The sequence below is a fragment of the Sapajus apella genome, unplaced genomic scaffold (assembly GCF_009761245.1).
Source record: "Sapajus apella isolate SASKATOON/1434 unplaced genomic scaffold, GSC_monkey_1.0 scaffold28, whole genome shotgun sequence".
In the NCBI taxonomy this organism is placed as follows: Eukaryota; Metazoa; Chordata; class Mammalia; order Primates; family Cebidae; genus Sapajus; species Sapajus apella.
In genome coordinates, this window is record NW_022436968.1 from 14,013,734 (window position 1) to 14,033,985 (window position 20,252).

The following is a 20,252-nucleotide window of genomic DNA, read 5'->3' on the forward strand; positions in this document are numbered from 1 at the left end:
CATTACCAGACTCCTAAGTGAGTAAGCCAGGATTTCATGTTCTTTTTGGCTTAAACATCATATTATCAAAGTACAGTTTTTATGTGTTTGAGACCAATGGGTTAAAATTCCTTTTTGAATATTTAAGGTCATTCTTTCAATGAAACACATTTAATAAGATTTTAAATGTTTTCAATTTAAGAATTGGTTTATTTGTGCTAGTCTTTAGTAGTCAATCTTCATAGCCACATTTTTATTTCATCAACAATCATCTCAGACACACCTTCTAACAAGACTGACTTAAAATATTACGACAGGAAACTATGCCTTCAGGAGCATGTTTATTGTGTTTGAGATGATACATCAGGTGCTCTCTGAGCTACAAAGGGTAAAAGGAAATCCTCTCATTACAAACTGACAAAGGTAAAAGGTAAAACATTTTTCACAACAGCATGAACCACATACTCAGATCTGGATTTAATACAAATGACATAATTCCTAGTCATCTACAGCTACTTTTATAACTTCATACAGATAATGAATTAGGCTAAAATGCACTATAATATTTGGTAGACTTCAGGACCAGTATCCTTAGTACATCACAAAATACATTTTGATATCCCAAAGAAGCAAGACTTGCAAGTAGGCGTTTTAAACATAACTAATCTACAGCTACAAAGTTCTACTCTTGATAGCATTTACCTTTTTGGGGAGTCTCCCAGGCTCCAAAGGATAAAAGCAGAGTAGAATCAGTATAACATATACACAGAAGTCCGTATTGTAAAGGCTATAAAGATTTGCAGCACAGTGAGAAGATGCCTTCTGCTCCTTCACACTGCATACAAATTATGTGAATTATGTTGCGTATCTCTTGGTCCACTGTCTGGCTATCCTGTCGTGTTCTGCTCTGTTGGTCAAATACTGAGTGGCTATGCTTCCAACCAGAGGATCCGCTGGAAAAGTGGGAAGAACATTAAAAGCTATTTTGTGGTATCTTCTTCAAAGTATAGTTCTAATAGTCTACTAAAATGAAACGCTTATTTTTCAGCAGTATCTTCATGTTATAGCTAGATTTTCAAAAGAAAAAGTTTAAAGCAATATGATCATATATATATTTTAATATTCAAGTTAGGAATATCCTCTTCAGCAAAAAAAAAAAAAAAAAAATTGAATTTTGAGCTGTATAGCTAGATTTGATTTTTATAAAAGAAATGTCTTCAATAAACAAAAACTATTTTGTAATTTTGGCCTTTCATTCAACAACGGAAGTATGCTAGGTGGTTATATTTCTGCTTGTGAAAAGATGAAAATGGTAATTTTTAGATAAAACCCCAATCTTACAACACAATGCTGCTTCAAATAAAATGCTTCCTTCATCTGTGCCCAATATGACTCTAATCACTATCCATAGTTCCACTTGAAAACTTACTTGCCATTTTGTTTTAAGTAGAATTCTGAACCAGAGAGTGAACCTGATATAAATTTTTATTTTGATTTTTAAAAAGAAAAAAATATGTACATATGGTACGATATTTTAACTAGCCAGTAAAAAGAAACTGTTCCTTCCTGAATCCAACTATCCAGAATTTTCTTTCCCTGGAAAACAACTGTTACAACATTACTTTCCAGAGTTCTTACATGCATTGACAAGCATTTAGAATATTATGTTGTGTATATGCATTTTTTTTTTGGAGACAGAATCTTGCTCTGTAGTCCAGACTGGAGTGCAATAGCAAGGTCTCGGCTCACTGCAACCTCTGCCTCCCGGGTTCAAGCGATTCTCCTGACTTGGCCCCCTCAAGTAGCTGGGAATACAGGTACCCACCACCACTGTCGAGCTAATTTTTGTATTTTTAGTTGAGATGGGGTTTCACTATGTTGACCAGGCTGGTCTTGAACTCCTGTCTTTGTGATGCTCCCACCTCGGCCTCCCAAAGTGCTGGGATGACAGGCATGAGCCACGGTGTCTGGCCGTGTCTATGTATTTTTTCCAGTGCTTTTTATATTTAATTTACCTTGAAGATATTTTCCTATTAGTCATATAGAGTTGTCACATTCTTTTAAAAAGCTACATCTATTAATGGGCATTGAGGTTATTTCCAATACTCTGCTTTAATAAATGACACCACAATGAATATCCATCTCTATCTATTGCATATGTATCTCTGCTAAGCACAAGGTAACAACTGTAACAGTCTTTAGTGACTTCTCAAATATTTAGAAAAAGGAAGTGAACTTAAAAAAAATGGCCACACAGTGAAATAAAATGTGTGTGAAATTAGACACATCACTTGATCAAGTCAGCTACCCAAGTTTCTAAAGTTCACATGTGGCAGTTAGGCATTTTTTAGAGTTATGAATTATACACAAATGATTTAATCTCTGAGTTGTTATAATCATAATCTAGTTCAAGTCTCACTGGCTATCATTATAATATCCATTACTACTATGTCTAATATAACTAACTAATTCAAAAAGGAAGGGAGAGTAAGAAGTCCTCCATTATTAAAGTAGTTGTCTAAAAGCATATGGCAGCACAGAAGAAGCAGGAAAAGGAGACATCGGTGTCAGAAACATTGCTTCACTCTTGTTAGACGTGGTCTGTGCACCTACATAATTTTAAAAGTAGGGATTCCATTAATGATGGTGACAAAATAATTACAGAGTGCCACACTATTAACAAATTAAATGAGGGTATTGAGCAACTTTGGCCTAGTCTACTTGAAATGGCATTGGTAATTTCCTCACAAAATGTTTTATGCTGATGTTTCTATCAATAGCATTTACCTCTCAATCTACATTTAAAGCTAACTAAAAAAAATAATAATAATGCACTGGTTTTTGTAGCCTTAGTGTATGTGTCAATAAATATTTGCTTACCAGGGTTGCAGTCTGTCAAAAGGGAACAAATAGACAGCAAAACCTTTGAAATAGTCAAAGCGGGACTCCAGTTGTCTTTAAGGATGTCCAGACAGATGACTCCCTGACTGTTGATGTTGCAGTGATAGATTCTGGTGCGGAAAGTAACCTAAGCACAGTCACATTAAAAACAGAAGGAAAATCAATGTTTTATTAACAACTAAAACACTAAAAAAAATAATGAAGGGTAATATATTATAGTTGATACTAAATGATTTAACTGGAGCTAACCTTAGACTAGGTTTAATAACAAAATTAAATGGTTTTATCTGACTCAGTTGAAAAAATTTGTCTGTTTTTACTCTGTACAGAAAGAACTAAAGTGAGGAACTGATCAGTTATACTTAAATAACTGATAGAGTAACTCTATTTATGTGTGTTAGCACACACGCCCACATCATAAACAACTGTGTGTGTACATACACATACAGAAAGACAGAAAGTGAGGAAGAGAAATGTTTTGTTGCCAAAGGTAAGAGAAACTGATGACGATTTTTTTAAAAGATAAAAGTTACATCAGTTTCTTAGTATAAAAGATCAGTATCAACTCAGCTAATTTCTTACCAAACATTAGAAAATATTGGAGGATTTAGAAGAAGGTTAAAAAAATCATTTACACTACCTGTATTTCTGTTTCTTAGCCTTTCACTTCTACAGCTGGTTCACTGTCTTGTTAGACTAAATTATTAAAATAAAATAAGCAAGGTTTTTAGCTACTGGCTAAAGGAAACTAATATATCCCTGAAATGTGTGAGAAAAGAAGATAAATCATAAGAACAAACACTACGAAGTCCCAAAATAATCACAAACACTAACTGGATAGTTAACTCGTAACTGGAAGTTGCCGAAGAAAAAAACAGACAATTTTTGATCATTTGACACCAGTAGTGTCTGTGAGCGCAAAAGCGGAATCTGAGAAGAAAACATTAAATGCTCTCAAAAATGTCCTTCTGAAAAGAATGCATGATGGCGAGGGGTGGGGGAGCAACACACTAGTTTAGTAGAAGAGGAGGAGAGTATGCTCCTCTAGAAATGCTCTGACCAATACAGCATATACTAGTTACTTGTGAATATACTACTCTTAAATTGTGGTGAGGTGAATGAGTTGAACTAAAAGTGTAAAATAAATACCAAATTTCAAAGAGTTAGTACCAAGAAGAAAATGTATAAGATTTCATTAATAATACTTACACTGATTACATGTTAAAATGACAATATTTTGAATATGTTAGGTAAATAATATATTATTAAAATTCCCTATTTTTTACTTAATGTGGCTCTAAGAAATTTTAAAATATACATGTAGATTTTACTATATTTCCATTAATGCTGCTCTAGAATACAGAAATAATTTATGTTCAGATCACTGACATGACTACAATACACGTGATTTACAAATATAGTATTTTCAACTATAACTAGTGAACAGAATAGCATTCATGAACATATTTCTATTAAACTTTTATCCTTCAAGAAGTTCAACATTTTCCAAACTTCAAAAATATTTAGCACTGTAGAGAAGTAATTGTTTCAAACACTACAATCATACCAGAAATCTTATTTTTCACTTGTCCAACTATAGATCTTAACAATGCTTAATACCATATATCTTAGCAATAGAGTGAACCAACACTAAAGAATTAGATTAACATATTGCAATTTCAGCAAAAAACATGCTAAATTTATAAATAACCATTAGATTAATCAAAATTACTGGTAATCATATACAGTACTAATTCTTATATTAGTCAATTTCCACTTTCCATTAAAAGGTGTCCAGAAAAACTTAAGAGTCGTCTTCTGCAATTAATCTTCTGCCATATGCAAAAAGAATTTCAAGATCTTAGATTCTGATGGGACCACACAGTAAAGCACTTTACACACTAACAGCTGTAACTGATAGTAAATACCTCCAGGGGTAAGGGACCTTGCTGTCTGTGATTTGGGGTAACTACCACTAGATGGAACTGTTGTTACCTTGTTAGACAATACCTTCTTGAGAAATAATCCTCTTTTATTCACAAAATACACCCTTTTTTTGTGCACATACATACATACACACAGGCTACATAAATTTTAAATGTTATAAATTGCAATATAAATTTTAAAAATACAGAGAGAACAAAAGTTACCATGTTGAAAAGAAAAACATTTTACCACTATTAAGGGCTACGGACTTGAAAATACACTTTCCCCTCTATGTCAGACATCTCTGTATCAGGAGCATAATAATACTCCATGCTCAATTCCAGCGGTTTTTACCTGCTGTGACCACTGTAGACACAGAAGTCAGGGGAGGAAGCCACTCAAGTAATTGCTATTTTTAAGCTTTGCAAAGTTGAAGGTCATTACAAGACACAACTCACTCCGTTCTCTGTTATCCACCTAATTCATACTTCCAATGAACTCAGAGCCAACAAAGAGACAGAAGGTACTCAGGCACTCTGTTTCCATCACTACATCATACTCAAAGAGGGTACAAAATAAGTTTACTAAATATTATTAGTTTCTCTCTGCTTGGCTATGAAGTTTTTGCTTATCTATAAAGATAAGGTATTTAGCACCAAATTCACATTAAACCCTTCTGGAAGCTGTCAAATAGTTTCACTGTTTAAACAGTTTTACTTTTTGTCCTAATAAATACCTTGATTAATAATACCTTAATTAACTATTAAGGTATTTTTATACTTATGAGGGAAATTTTATACTTATGAGGGAAAATACCCTATGAACCTTAATACTTTCATTAATAATACATTATGAAGGTATTAATGAAGGTTCATAGAGTATTTTCCCTAAGTGTAAAATTTATCTGCTTTATTGATGTGCAAGGTATAGTTTTATTTACAATTAAGAATTAAACTGTCTATTGATTACAAATTATTTGTGAAAGGAGTCAGTTACTTTCAGTTTTAAAATTCTTGATTATGTGAGTTTCCATATCAATCCATGAAAAAGAATGAAATCAAAATAACTGCATCAACACACATTTAAATTCTAGAATAACCAATTTTGAAGGAGAAGAATAAATATTAAAGAACGCTCTTCTAGCTTCTTACCTTTGGTGGCTTAAATGGATAATCTGATGAAAATGTGATATCCAGAAAAAACACACCACCTTCATATACAGAACCCGGTGGACCAAGTATAGTTGATCTCCATTCATAAATGTTATCTCCTTTAGGCCCAGCACTATTTAAAAGAAATTAAAAATCAGTATGTACATATATTAGCAATGCATATTAATATAATAAAACCAGGTAAGTATTAAAGGTAAATTAGCAACCCTAGAGCAGTAAGTGAAGTAAGCATAAAAGAAATAAGCCCCAATGTGTTTGCACATGCGTGTGTGTATGAACTTATTTGGAAATATAACAAATTTAGAGAGGAAACGCAAGGAAAGTACAAAGAAAGTTGGTATAACTTTGCCCAGTCTCCATTAACATTCTGCCCCTTCTGCTCCTCTCTCCCATTGTAACACACACCCCTCTAACCCTGCAAGCGTGCATAGAGACATGCTTTTTTCTGAGTCATTTGAAAGTTACACATATCCTTTTCCCCATAAATACTTCAGCGTGCATTTCCTAAAAGTAATCTCCTATAAATCACAACAGTTACAATTTCAGCAAATACATTAATAGAAATCTTTAAACTACAATTTGTATTATAATGTTGTCAACTGATTCTGTAATACCCTTTAAAAATTAATTTTTCTCCAAACGCAGGGCTCAGTCTTGGAACCATGTATTTCCCGTGTCTTTATTCTCCTTTAATATGGGTCGTCTCCACCTTTCTTTAAATTTTATAACACTTTTTGCAGAATCTAGTTTTTTTAAAAAAATGTTCACCATTTTGAGCTTGCCTGATGTTTCCTCATGATTAGCCTCATGTAATGCATTTCTGGCTAAAATAATATGTAAGTGATGTGTCCTTCTCATGGTATCACATTTGGAGGCACACAGCATCTACCAACCTGTACCTCATTGGTAATGTTAAATTTCATCATCCAGACAAAGTGCTATCCAATTTTCCTACTGCTTAGTTACTATCTTTTCCCTGCAACCAACAGCAATCTTTGGGCAGACACTTTAAGACCAGGCAAATATCCTGCTTCTCATTAAAATTTCTTCCCAATATTTAGTATCCACTTGTGATTGCTATGGTTTGATTTGTCCCTGCTAAAACTCATGCTAAAACCTGACCTCCAAATGTGGCAATGCAGGGAGGTATCTGGGTCAGAGGGGTAGATCCCTCATGAATAAATTAATGCCCTCCTTCCGGGATGAGTACCCATTCTAGCAAGAACGAATTGGTTCCCAAGAGAACTCGTTGTTAAAAAGAGTCTGGCTTTCCTCAGTTTCTCTCTCGCTTCCTCTCTTGCTATAATGATCTCTTTGCACATGATGCTTGCCTTTCCACTTTCCACTGTGAATTGAAGCAGCCCTAGGCCCTAACCAGATGTAGACTGATGCCCTTCAAGTGAGCCGAATAAACCTCTTTTCCTTATAACCTACTCAGTCTCAGGTATTCTGTTATAGCAACAAAATCATGACTGTTCATTTCTAGAACTTTCTCTACACGTAACAGTTACCCCTTGAGACCTTTCTCCTGACTGTACGTATAGAAGTGTTATTGGTATGGTCTCATTTTTTTCTCAATGCTTTATAAGTCATTACTGCCTTTAATTATTTTGATGACCAAATTATCGTAGATTTGGCCAATGGGGAACACTTTCAAAATGACTCCTATATCCTTGCAACATGTTAGCATCCTTTTTTTGGAAGCATTTCCTTCCTTTGTCATAAAGAATCCCATCCTTGGAATCAGCCTTTCTCCAAAGAGCCCAGGTTCCTTTCTGTGGGAATGTTGTCAGAAAAACCAAGATCTGAGTCCTAGGTGCTACTAAGTCTCAGTTACATTTTGGTGCAATGTGCTCAACACCATCACTTTATAAAATACAAATGTGATACAGTTCAAATAAAATCTAAACTCACAATTACTTGTTGGTAAGGTGACTCTAATATGCCTTAAACTCTTCTCAAATTCATTTTACTGCCAGTTGGTAGAAGAGCTTGGACTCTCCACACCCAATTCTTAGTTCTTAAATGTGCTCTTTTCTCACTTATCATACTATTTGCCATAGTGAGGGAATGTATTCTCTTACCCCAGTCCACACGGGGGAGTAGTTTCAAAGGCAAGAACTTCTCAGTGCCCATACCTCCACCCACGTCTCCATCCGGGATCTTAGAGGTCTTTAACTTTTGTGCCCGCGGGAAGAAATCAAAGATCAATCCCTCGGGCGGAAGTTTAAAGGAACTCCTTTCATAGGCCAGAAAACTTAAATGGGGCGGGAATTACTCCCAGGTTAAAAGTCCCCTTCTCTCCCGTCCAGGCCGATATCTGGATCTCCTCCCACGACCTCGTGGGAGGTCTCGTGCGCGCGCTCGCGTGCTCGCTCGCTCACTCTCGCTCTCTCTCTCTGCCTAAATAAATCACTTTTTGAAAAACTCTCTGGGGTCCGATATTTACTCAATTGCTCACCATGCGGTGTGTGTGTGGGGGGGGGTATCGCTCCCTCTCATTCTTGGGTAAGTGAGGGACCAAGAGTAAGAACACATCCTCTCCTGGAGCTGAGCCTCTCCTACGGAGCCCGGTCTCAATAGGACAAAGTGTACATTTAACTATTACAGCAGGATAGTAAATAACTTTTCCTATTGCCTTGGATTAGACTAAAGAGAGAAGCTATAGCGATTACTTTGCTATACCCAAAGACACCTAGCTTAAGGTAAGTAAGGGTTAAAAATCCAATCCTAAAATCCAGGCAGTGCTGGCTACCTGTCTGGAGTAAGGGGCCTCTTCTCATTCTCATAAAGTAACATCTGTTAGTGAAAACATGGAATGAGAAGGGAAGGAGTCAGGAAAGGACATGAGCAGCTGCAGGACTGCGTCCACTCTATTTTAAAGAAACCATATTAGAGGTTAGCAGATGACTGACATAAACTCTCTCTGTCTCTGCCTCTTTCCAATGTCTTGAATCATTCATTTTTCCTTCTCTGGTGAGTGATGCCAATAAGAATCCAACAATGCTGTTTCTCCCAACTTTATTATTATCATTTTTAAATCTCTATTTCTCTGTCCCTTCCAGCTTCCATTTCAATCATCTTTCCTTTACAGCAAAACTCCTTGGAAGTCTTATCTACACCTGCTATCTTCAATTTCTCTCCTCCATTGTTATTTGAACTCTTCCAAACAGGCATTTCCTCCCGTTACTCCACTGAAACAGCTCTTATCCAAGGTCATCAATGATCTACCTAATCACTAGACCCAATGATCACTTCTGAATCTTCATATTATTTGACTGGTCCAGCAACATTTGACACAGTCAATCACATCCTCCTTGATACAAGTTTTCTTTCATTGCTAGAATAACATACTTTATTAGTTTTCCTACATTTCCTGACCCCTTTCTCACCCTCTATTCCTAATCTCTCTAAGTTTTAAACATTGCCAGTCCTCCAGAGCTAAGATTTAAATATACTGTTTTGTTATCTTATGCAGTTATACAGCTCCCAATGGCACCAATATGCTCTTAACTTCCACATCTGTAACTGGCCTAGATTTTTTTGTGCTGCAAGACGATGTCAAGAGAAGAAGAAGACATTTGTAAGAGATATATCTGATAAAGAACTGCTATCTAAAATATACAATAAACCATTATAACTCAAGAAAATGAAGAACCCGATTATAAAATAGGTGAAATACCTGAACAGATACCTCACACCAAAAATAAACAGATGACAATTAGGCTTATGAAAAACGTTCAGTCTCATTTCATTGGGGAATTTCAAGTTAAAACAAGAAAAACGTACCACTACATGCCTATCAGAATGGCCAAAATCAAAAAAAAAAAAAAAAACCAAAACCAAAAACAAAAACTTTACAGGTTATAAATATGGAGGAACAGCCTATGAACATAGGAGAGCTTCAGCTTGTTCAAGTACCTGTTCCTGTGACTGTACCTGTTGCTACTACTTCAGTAGAAGAACTCCAGGGGGCTTATGAGAATGAAGTGTCTAAAGAGGGCCTTGCAGAAAGTGAACCCATTATATGCCACACCTTACCCTTGTCTGAAGGTTTTCAGGTGGTTAAAGTGGGGGCCAATGGAGAGGTGGAGACACTAGAACAAGGGGAACTTCCACCCCAGGAAGATCCTAGTTGGCAAAAAGACCCAGGCTATCAGCCAGCAGCCAAAAAAAAACAAAACCAAAAAGAGCAAACTGTGTTACGCAGAGGAGGGCAAAGATGTGGATGTGTCTGTCTATGATTTTGAGGAAGAACAGCAGGAGGGTCTGCTATCAGAGGTTAATGCAGAGAAACTGGTTGGTAATATGAAGCATCCAAAGCCAACAAAAATTAAAAAGAAAGGTAAAACAAACAAACAAAAGTCAAAGACGTTATTTTCTTATTATTTAAATCTTTTAAAATAATTCAATTGATTAAACAAAAGCAGTAATAATGGGTTCTGGGGTTTATAATATGTCTAAAATCAAATTACATGACAACACTAGCATAATGGCCAGAAGGGGAGGTATAGTTTCACTTGATGGCAGACTGATATAGTCTAGGAACCCTAAAGCCATCACTGAAAAAGCAAAAGCAGGAAAGAAGCCTGCTACAACTAGATAAGATTCACTCAGATTAATAACATGGCTAATGAAAGGAGACATTTCAGCACTATGATTCAGTCATAATTAAGTTAAATCACATAATTTTTACATTGTGCCAAACTATATGGAAATACCTCAGTGATTCAGAAATATCTAGTGTCTGCAGACTCTATACGAAATGATTTTATTTAGAAAATGTATTTTTGACTTAAAAACAGAGATACCAAATTTCAGGTGAGATGCCATCCCCCATAAAAAAGAAGCAATCTAGAAACATAAAGAATAGCAATTATAAAATGAGCTCATCTATTCACTATAAATACATATTTAATAAGAAATTACAAAAGTTTACTCCATTAGGTTGGGTTAAGTATTGTAATAGTCATAAGAATATGCATGCATATTCTATTGCAAAAAGTATGCTTTAGAATTCGTATACTTAAATCGCATAATGTTAAAAATTAAAAATCACTATTAATATCGGTAACATAAGCAATAATATGAGTTTTCCCACAATTAGGTTATAAAGTTAGCATCTCAGTATGAGTACAGGGGGAAGGGAAGATTAGAAAGAGGAGCCCTTAAATTAGACCAATCTTTAGAAAAGACTGGAATGAGTTAGGTAATTAAGATTATAAATAAGTTCATTTATAAATGAACTTTTAAATAAATAAGTGCATTATAAAATAAGTTCATTTACAAATAACTTCATTATAAACGTTTGTAGGTCAGTAATGCACATTTCAGGGATAAAGATGGGACTCAGTAAGTACACCTGAGTTCTAAGAAGGATATTAAAAATACAAAGATACCCAACCTAGCATTGTTTAAAATACTGAAAACACGCATAAAGCCAATGTCCACCAATAAGGAAATAGATAATTATACAGCAATTAAAATGAATGACCTATATTTTTCAGCAAGAGATCTGAAAAATAATGCTAAGTGAAAAAGGTTAAGTTGTAGGATTAAACATGTAATTGAATACTATTTATGCAAGTTTTAAAAACATAAAAAAGATCCCACATATTGTTTATGAATGCATACATACACAGTGGAAGTATGAAAACTTACACAGAAATCATGGACAAAAAATACAGGATAGTTATTGCCTCTGGGGAGGAAGAAAGAGGAATGAGACTGGGAAGAAAGTATGAAGAGACTTCAACTACATGTAGTTCTCATTTCCTTTAAAAAATACGTTCAAGCTAGAGTATATGAAAGAATTATTATTACTTAAGCCTTATCTACTGCTGTACATTGAAAACAAAAAAGAAGGAAGTTTCAAAGTATACCAGAATTATATTTTACTATTAACATAACAAAAGAAAGAAAGAACATTTTATGGAGTGTCCACTCTATGCCAGGTGCTTTATATCTTAACTAACTCGGTAGCAGTAATCCTGTTTGAGTATTTTTATCAAAATTTCATAGATGAGAAAACGAGACAGAAAGGTTAAGTGACTTGCCTAGGGTCATATATGCAGAGCTAAGATTCTTTTGTAAAATGTCTTCATCACAAATTTTAAAGCAATAAATTCATACAAATATTTTTCATTACCCAGCTCCTGCCAAATATTAAATGTTAACAGATTCAGAAATAAAGGTATCTAATGACGTACTAATGGTGATTCTGTGATGGCTTCTACTCTACAGACTTTTAAATGCTTCATATAATTTGGATTATTAATCCTCTGTTTCATCTCTGTTTTAAATGTCTACTCTAAGAGTCCCTCCTGAACTTTAGGGATATTTCTGAAGAGAATCCTGTTGAACAAAACAGCAGGTGACAAGATGAGTTTTAGTTTCTTTATGTTTAACACTTAGGATGTGGGGATGGGAGGAAAAACAAAATGATATTAAACTGAAGTTTTTAAAGAGTAGACGAAAACCCACAAGGTGTCACCTTCAAAACAAATATGGTCATTTGCATTAAAACTCTACACTAGAATATAACTCTTTCCTGAAACATCTTCGGTAACTGTTCAGGAAATAGCGATCAGAGAGTATTCTCCTGTAAAGAAGTGAATTCTTTTCCTAACATTTGTATTAAGTAGATTCTGATTCTTAAGTTTTTGAACCATTCTTTACCAGCTTCACATCTTTTACACAAAGTACTACAAATGCTTCTGTAACTTCTTGGCCCTTTTGTAAATTACTGTGATACGGCGGGGCGTGGTGGCTCACACCTGTAATCCCAGCACTTTAGGAGGCTGAGGCAGGCAGATCATGAGGTCAAGAGATCGAGACCATCCTGACCAACATGATGAAACCCAATCTCTACTAAGAAATACAAAAATTAGCTGGACATGGTGGGGTGTGCCTGTAATCCCAGCTACTTAGGAGGCTGAGGCAGGAGAATTGCTTGAGCCTGGGAGGTGGAGGTTGCAGTGAGCAGAGATGGCACCACTGTACTCCAAGCCTGGCGCCTGGTGACACAGCGAGACTCTGTCTCAAAAACAAGCAAACAAACAAACAAAATTACTGTGATGCTTCAAAGTATGATTTTTGAAACCTACTGTTCTTTTCATATATTGAGGGTATGGCAAATAAATATATTTTTTCTTTGTGTCCAGCCCTAACAACCTTACCACATGGTCTACAGAAAATAAGTAGTATTTATTTTCATAGCCTTTGGTTTAAAGGAATTAGATTGAACACAAACTTAAACTGGCTGGGTGTGTGCGCCATATACATACAGAAATTCAGCCTGAAAAACCATCTTCATTAAAGAATCAATAACTATTTCTGCCGGTCAGGTGCACATATGAAAATACTGATGAAGTAAAAAATTGTTTAAGGCATCTGCCTAAAGACTTCTGTCTGCACAGATAGTGCAATAACGCATTCTTGATCTAGTAATTACCATCTAGTCTTTCTTCAAAACTACCATAAAGTTTGTGCTTTGTCTACCTTAAGACCTATTATGACATTCATCATCCAAATGCAGTCAGGTCTGTTGTGTATAATCATAAGAAACATTTCGTAAGAGAAGAATTCTGGTACAGGTATTTTTCATTGCAAAGTACTATACACTTATCTAAGCGTAGGTGAAAACATTTCTAAAAGTACAAGCATACACAAGTGAAATAATTTAAAACACACAAACAAACACACATTCAAGTAAGTCCAGTCAGTTAAACAACATTGTAAACAACAACTATGGACCAAGCACTGGGATGCCAAGATAAACTGTGGGTGTGGTGAAATTAAACATCAACATCTGTAAGTATATTATCTTTAGCTAATACTGTGGTCACAATTTCACACTTAAATCCCTTGTTTTTTATATTCACATTCATTGTGGTGTATAACACCAGACTTAGCTAAAATACCTACACTCAAAAAGTTGTTCTGTCCAGAAGATCCTTGATTTCTGTTAATGGTGACATAAAGAATACCTTTATTCTCTGAAGCTTCTCTACTCCCTCAGCTGAAACCTCCAGAAATCTCAACCCATCACCCTTTCTTCTCCAAGTCACCTCTATTCTCTCTCTCTCAACTGAGTTCTATCTTCACTGCTCAAGAGAGAGAAAAAGGTAATGTTAAAAATGAGTTGTTCATTTTAACAACATTATCAATGGTGGTTGGGGCTTACAAATATCCATAGCATGCAGAACAAATCTAATTATATGAAGTACATCAAATGCTAATGGGCATGTGCCAACTAGGCTGAGAACGTAGGCAACTTCTGTTAATTTTTCTGAAGGAAAGCCATACCACTATATTGCTTTTGAAACTTCAAAAACTGTTCTTAAGTGAACAGTTGTTATTCCTGAATGTTTTCGAAAAAAATCTTATTTATTTAGGTTGAAAGCAATTAGGAGTTCACAATTTATTAGGGAAAGCTATAATACAGACAATTAGGGTGAGGGGAATGGCTGGGGAAATAATACAGAAAAATAATTTTACTAACTAAAAGGGTAGACCTAGGTATATGGTAGCAGGTCCAATGATTTTATCTTTCTATTCCTCTCCCCAAGAATGGCCTCTTTTTGGTAAACATGTAAATTCTTCGGTAATCTCTATTACACCAACCAGGAAATGGTATTGCTTATTAATCCATACTGTGCCTTGTGAACATATGAATTCACTTTGAATTAAAAGTATTCACAATATACAAAATATAGTACTTCTTAGATTCAATAAAGAAAACATTCATTCATTAAACGGTTATTGAGTGTCTATGATTTGGGGCTAGGGATCAGTACAAGAAACTGAAGATACAAATGAAATTAAAGCCTTGCTGAGGGTATAGATCTTAATCAAATAAACTCACAAAAAAATATAAGACAGAAAGTGCTACAAAGGCGAGGCATTCTTTGTTGAATGCCAGGGAAATGTTAGAGAGATAAGGGAGGAGTCATAGAAAGCCATACTTAAAAGATTATTTGAAATACCCCACGGGGGTTAATCAGCAGAAAGTGAAAGGGCTGGGAAAGAGGACTTCACAGCATATGCAAATGCCCCGAGGCTACTGGGAACAATGTAAGTAGCAGGGCCTGGAAGGACAATGTGGCAGAAGCAAAGTGAACATGGGAAATACAAGGAAACATGACCTGATGAGAGAAGCCATAACAAATGTCTCGGCAGGAACTTGTCAGGCTACATGAAATATACTTGTCTTTAGATTAAAGGAATAGGCAGCTATCAAAAGATTTTAAGCAACGACGGGGAGTATTAAACTAATAGGGACATTCTGCAAGGCCTCCTCAGGTTGCTCTGTGGAGAGTGGTCTGGAAAAGGCCTGGAGGGGCTGTGGGTGGACCACTGCAGGAATCTAGGTGAAAGATGATAACAAACTAGACTAAGGCAATACCAGAGACAAAGAGGAGACACTTGAGAGTTATTTACGAAGTAAAAGGAAAAAAAAATTAACCGGACTTACGTTTTGAAATAGGGCAAGAATAGCTTATAGTTTTTGGACTGTACGACTGAGATAATGAATGTATATGCCATTAACTAAGATACGGATGTTGAAAAAAATGTTCGTTTTGGAGACACTGGGACTAAGAAGTTTTTGAGATATTCAAATGATAAATATGCCGGAGACAGGCAAATAAGGTAGAGGGGCCTGGTCCTATAAATATAAATTTGTGAGACCCTGATACACAGGTCCCTAACGTCCTGCAGGTGGGATGGGCCGGGCCAGGCCAGGCAAAGAGTACAGAGTAAGAAGGCGAGATGATGCCTGAGATGAGACCACCACACCTAAGTCCCAATACTATATGTCAGACCTGTGACAGGTGTTTAACAGAGGGACAAAAAAGCAAACGGAAACAAAGCACAGGAAAGATTAATTACATGAAGAGATACAGAAAGAAGTTGGGTTTGTAAAGTGTGTTAGAAACTAAAGAAGACATCATCTGGTGATGTGGGGATCATACCAATAAACTACAAAAGCTATCTGCATGTGTACACCAGCAACATAAACTCTTTCTGGAAAAACAGAGAAGGAAATGCTAATCGTGGTTACCTCAAAGAAGGATGTGGTACTCTGAAGTGATAAGGAAACCTAGTTTTCACTGTATATACTCTTTCTACTCTTGAATAGTTTTCTGTGTACTTTTTAATTTGAAAAATAAGAGGGATGGAGGCCCAGTAAGACAAAACTGGGGCTATGACTGAAGCACTCAGGAACTGTTGTAAAGGCACTACAGAAGAAAATCTAAACCATAAAGGATTTTTCATAGGCAGAGTAATTTCTATGATATGCTTTCTTGTCAAACCCCAAACTGGAGAACTCTGACAACACAGATTTTCTAATTCTGAAAAATCAAATTATTAAGAGTTTTTAGATATCTTGGCTAAGATTACTTAATCCTTCTTAGGTATCTTCCTTCCCTCATTCTCTGAACACTGTACAGTTTAAGGGCTCGTCCAAAATTGAAGCCATTTGCCAATATATTATAAATCTGAATTACAAGTTAACCATATGTGACAGATCATCTTGTTCTCATTTTCTACCTTTAACTTTAAGACAGGCTATGATTAGGTAAAATACAACTAACAGTTGATAAATGTGTCAAGCTCTAGTCCAGTTTATCATGAAGCTTAAACTAAGCATAGACTAAAAGCACCCATTTGTTCATTAGTTTTTTTCTGTATGTTTTGCAGTTTGATATACGAGGGCAGGTATGGAAATATATCTTCTACCAGGAAGTATTTATGTTTTGTGCTACATTTTTGTTCAAACCCTTAATGCCTACACAGAATCCCTGACCTGCAAAAGACTCAAAATTCAACAAATCTTTTTCCTGCTTATCTTTGGCATTATGGAAGATCTTTTTCCTTGATGGACAATGTAATTACAAAGTTTCATAATATAGTTGGTACATATGTAAAGTGCTCCCAAAACTCAGTGCTAATGATTCACTCTTATAACATTTACTAATTATTCACCATGTACGAGGCACTCGTGGGTACTGAAAATACAGTGATGAACAGAACATACAAGGTATTTGCCCTCACAGTGATTATGCGAATACTGAACTAACACCACAAAACTATCCACATAAAATAATGCTAGACAAATACAAAGTCACTTAAATAAGCAGGCTGTATTCCAAAGAGTGTAGGAAAAATAATACGTAACAAATTGATTGTTGTCTTTTTTTTTTTTATGTCCCAACTTGTGTGTGGGTGTCTCTGTGTGTGTATCTCCAAGGGCTGTGTGTATATGTATTCCCATCAGTTAACACTGGTTCACTAAAGTAATAAATGTAGAGGGAGTGAGGGAACAGCGTGGAGAAAATCTCGCAGGTTATTCTAATGAGCAACCTCCTTAAGAGGTACTAAGTTAATTGATGTGTGGTTATGACATCTGAAACCATGGGTCCCAAACTTGGCTCCCAAACTTGGCTGGTCATCTGTGGAGTTTAAAACCTTGCCCAATACCAGGTCCCACCCCTAGAGATTCTGACGTGTTAACGTGGGGCTGGGTTTGAGCTTACAGAGGTTTAAAAACTCATCAGGTGATAAAATGCTCAGTCAGGATTCAAAACAACTGGAGACGGGCGACAGCAGATGTGCAGAAAGAATGAGAAAAAAAAACAGAATGAAAATAAGAAAGTATTCCAATCCTCAGATATGACATAATTGCCTGGGCTCTGTGACTGTTACCAGTATTACGCAGAAAGCTGTAAGAAGCTATTATAACTTTTGCCAAAACTCATTAACATCTTTAGATTGTGGTGAATTTATTAAGGTAATGCAGCTTTGTTGGGCTCAGCCAGGAGCACGCAAGCCTTCTTGGAAAACTTCCCTAACATCACCTCAAAAAGCTGTAATGATAATCGGCACAATGTAATAGCTTTTGAAAATTGATCAAATGAGAAAATGTCTCTACAATCTTACTCATACACAGCACAACTAATTTTGCCTATACATTTTGTCTTTAAAAAGTAGATTATGACAGTTTTTCTCAGCTCTTCCTGCTGTACACTTTCTTGCCATTTCCCTACACCTCTTTCTGATTATAAAGCAGCAGATTTAAAAGCATAAACACTAGGTATGCTATTTAGAGAAAGGTAAAATCTTATTTTAGTATCCTGTGTAAACATTTAGTAAATTCTCTGACTTTAAATTCTGGCAGTTAGAAAATTCTACGTAATATGAAAATAGGTAAAATATTATTCATTAATTTTAGAACATTAACCAGTGCACCACTGACATTATATGACTACTACGTTGTAAAATACTCTTAAAACAGAACTGAACAGTTCCTGGAGAGTACAGTAAGCTAAATCAGAAACTAGTGGGGCAATTAGGACTTTTAACATACTGGTTAATATAAGAACCATTCACAGGGACTTTAGGAATTATGTTATCATCTGTAAGTATGCAAAAGGTACATTAAGAAGATCAATACACTAATCTAGTGACATAAAAAATTTTATCGGCATAATAGTGGAATTACGTCACAAATCTTGAAATTAAAAAAAGTAGTTTCTACACAGTAAGTTAAAGCTGAACCTTCTTTAAGATAAAGCCTTATAGAAAATGTAATCTATTAAAGTAAACCTGCATTCCATCACCTCTAGTATTCTCTACTACCACTAAAGACTTTTTTTTTTTTTTTTCTTAACTTCTATCCCTTATGATCTGGGTTTGCCCTGAAGTTGTCTTTGGCATCCTTCTTGCTATACATAATGCCGTAAATATTAGAAGCTATACATAGTTATTGCTTAGAGACTTCATCCTGTATTACATAAATGTCGATGTCTAAGTCTTTAGTTGTAGCACTGCTATTTTTTGTATTATTCACTTTTTAAGTACTTACTGAACATTACACTTTTCTGACCAACTGTCACCTCAAACTCAATAAAATCAAAATAATCTTTAACATAAAACCTGGCCCTGCCAAAGACCAGAAATTGGAGTACTTGGGAAAAAGGTGGAGGGATAGTCATGCTCAAATACTACTAGATCGGAGGAGAAACACTACTTTTTAAAGATTTCTAGCCACATGTATCAAGAGACATTTGATCAAGTAATCCCACATCCAAGAAGCTATCCTAGGACAAAAAAAAAAAAAACGAGATATGAATGAAAGTTTTTGTATAAGGAGGCTCAATGCAAAATAATAATAATGGAACTCAAAATAGTTTAAATGTCCAACAAAATGATAATGGTTAGATCATTCATGGTTTTCAATCGACCATGATGTAGGCACTGAAAATAAAAAAATCAAGATTCTGAAGACTGTTTAATGACATGGAGAAATGTTATTGACAGATGAAGATGGAAGAGTAGATCAGAGAACTATACATACACAGTAGTAATTATATTGCATAAACAATTTGTATATGTGTATAAAATATGTCTGTGTATTTTAAAAGAGGATGGGTAGAAATAACAGTGGTTATGTCTATGGTGATTATCATTAATTATTATATTTTACTTTCTTGTGTTTTTGTCTTATCAGGCATTTGACAATAATTCAGGTTAAGTATCCTTTATCCAAAATGCTTATTAGGACCAGAAGTGTTTCCATTTTTTTTTTTTTTCATACTTTTGGATTTTGGAAGATTTGCATATACATAATGAGATCTATTAAAGAGGAGACCAAAGTCTAAACACAAACCTCATTTATGTTTCATATACATCTTACGTACAAAGACTGAAAGTAATTTTATACAATATTTTAAATAATTCTGTGCATGAAACAGGTTTGTACACGCACTAAACCATAAGAATGCACTGTATCTCAGCCACCCATGTGGACAATCTGGTTGACTGGCATCACCAGCATTCCTGACTCTTGAATATATATGCTACTGGTAAGTGCTCATTTTCTTACATTTATTCACATGCAAGTATTTAGCAAAAAATAAAACATACCACATTTTCCCTATCCAGTCTATCGTTGATGGGCATTTGGGTCGGTTCCAGGTCTTTGCTATTGTAAACAGTGCTGCAATGAACAATCAAAAACGATGAGTTTGGGTCCTTTGTAGGGACATGGATGAACCTGGAAACCATCATTCTCCGCAAACTGACAGAAGAGCAGAAGATCAAATACCGCATGTTCTCACTCATAGGCGGGTGTTGAACAATGAGAACACATGGACACAGGGAGGGGAGCACTACACACTGGGGAATAGGGAGGTACATGGACAAAGGCCTGGAAGTAAGAGAAAGCGGGTTTTGTTTGGAGAAGGAAGCAATAGTGTCTTTTTGTACTGG

The 20,252-nt window shown here is 35.5% G+C and overlaps 1 protein-coding gene across 4 annotated transcripts in view; it reads right to left on the reverse strand.

Moving 5' to 3' along the window:
* Positions 1–301: 301 nt before the first annotated feature.
* UBE2E3 (ubiquitin conjugating enzyme E2 E3) overlaps positions 302–20,252 on the reverse strand; it is a 78,057-nt gene continuing 58,106 nt past the window's right edge. For all 4 annotated transcript variants that reach the window (XM_032292779.1, XM_032292776.1, XM_032292777.1 and 1 more), the window contains exons 4-6: positions 5,958–6,090; positions 2,860–3,007; positions 302–932 (exon numbers count right to left, since the gene is read on the reverse strand). In XM_032292779.1, coding sequence (XP_032148670.1) covers positions 835–932; positions 2,860–3,007; positions 5,958–6,090 — 379 coding nt within the window. In that variant the 3' untranslated portion in view covers positions 302–834. The remainder of the gene's footprint in view (positions 933–2,859; positions 3,008–5,957; positions 6,091–20,252) is intronic.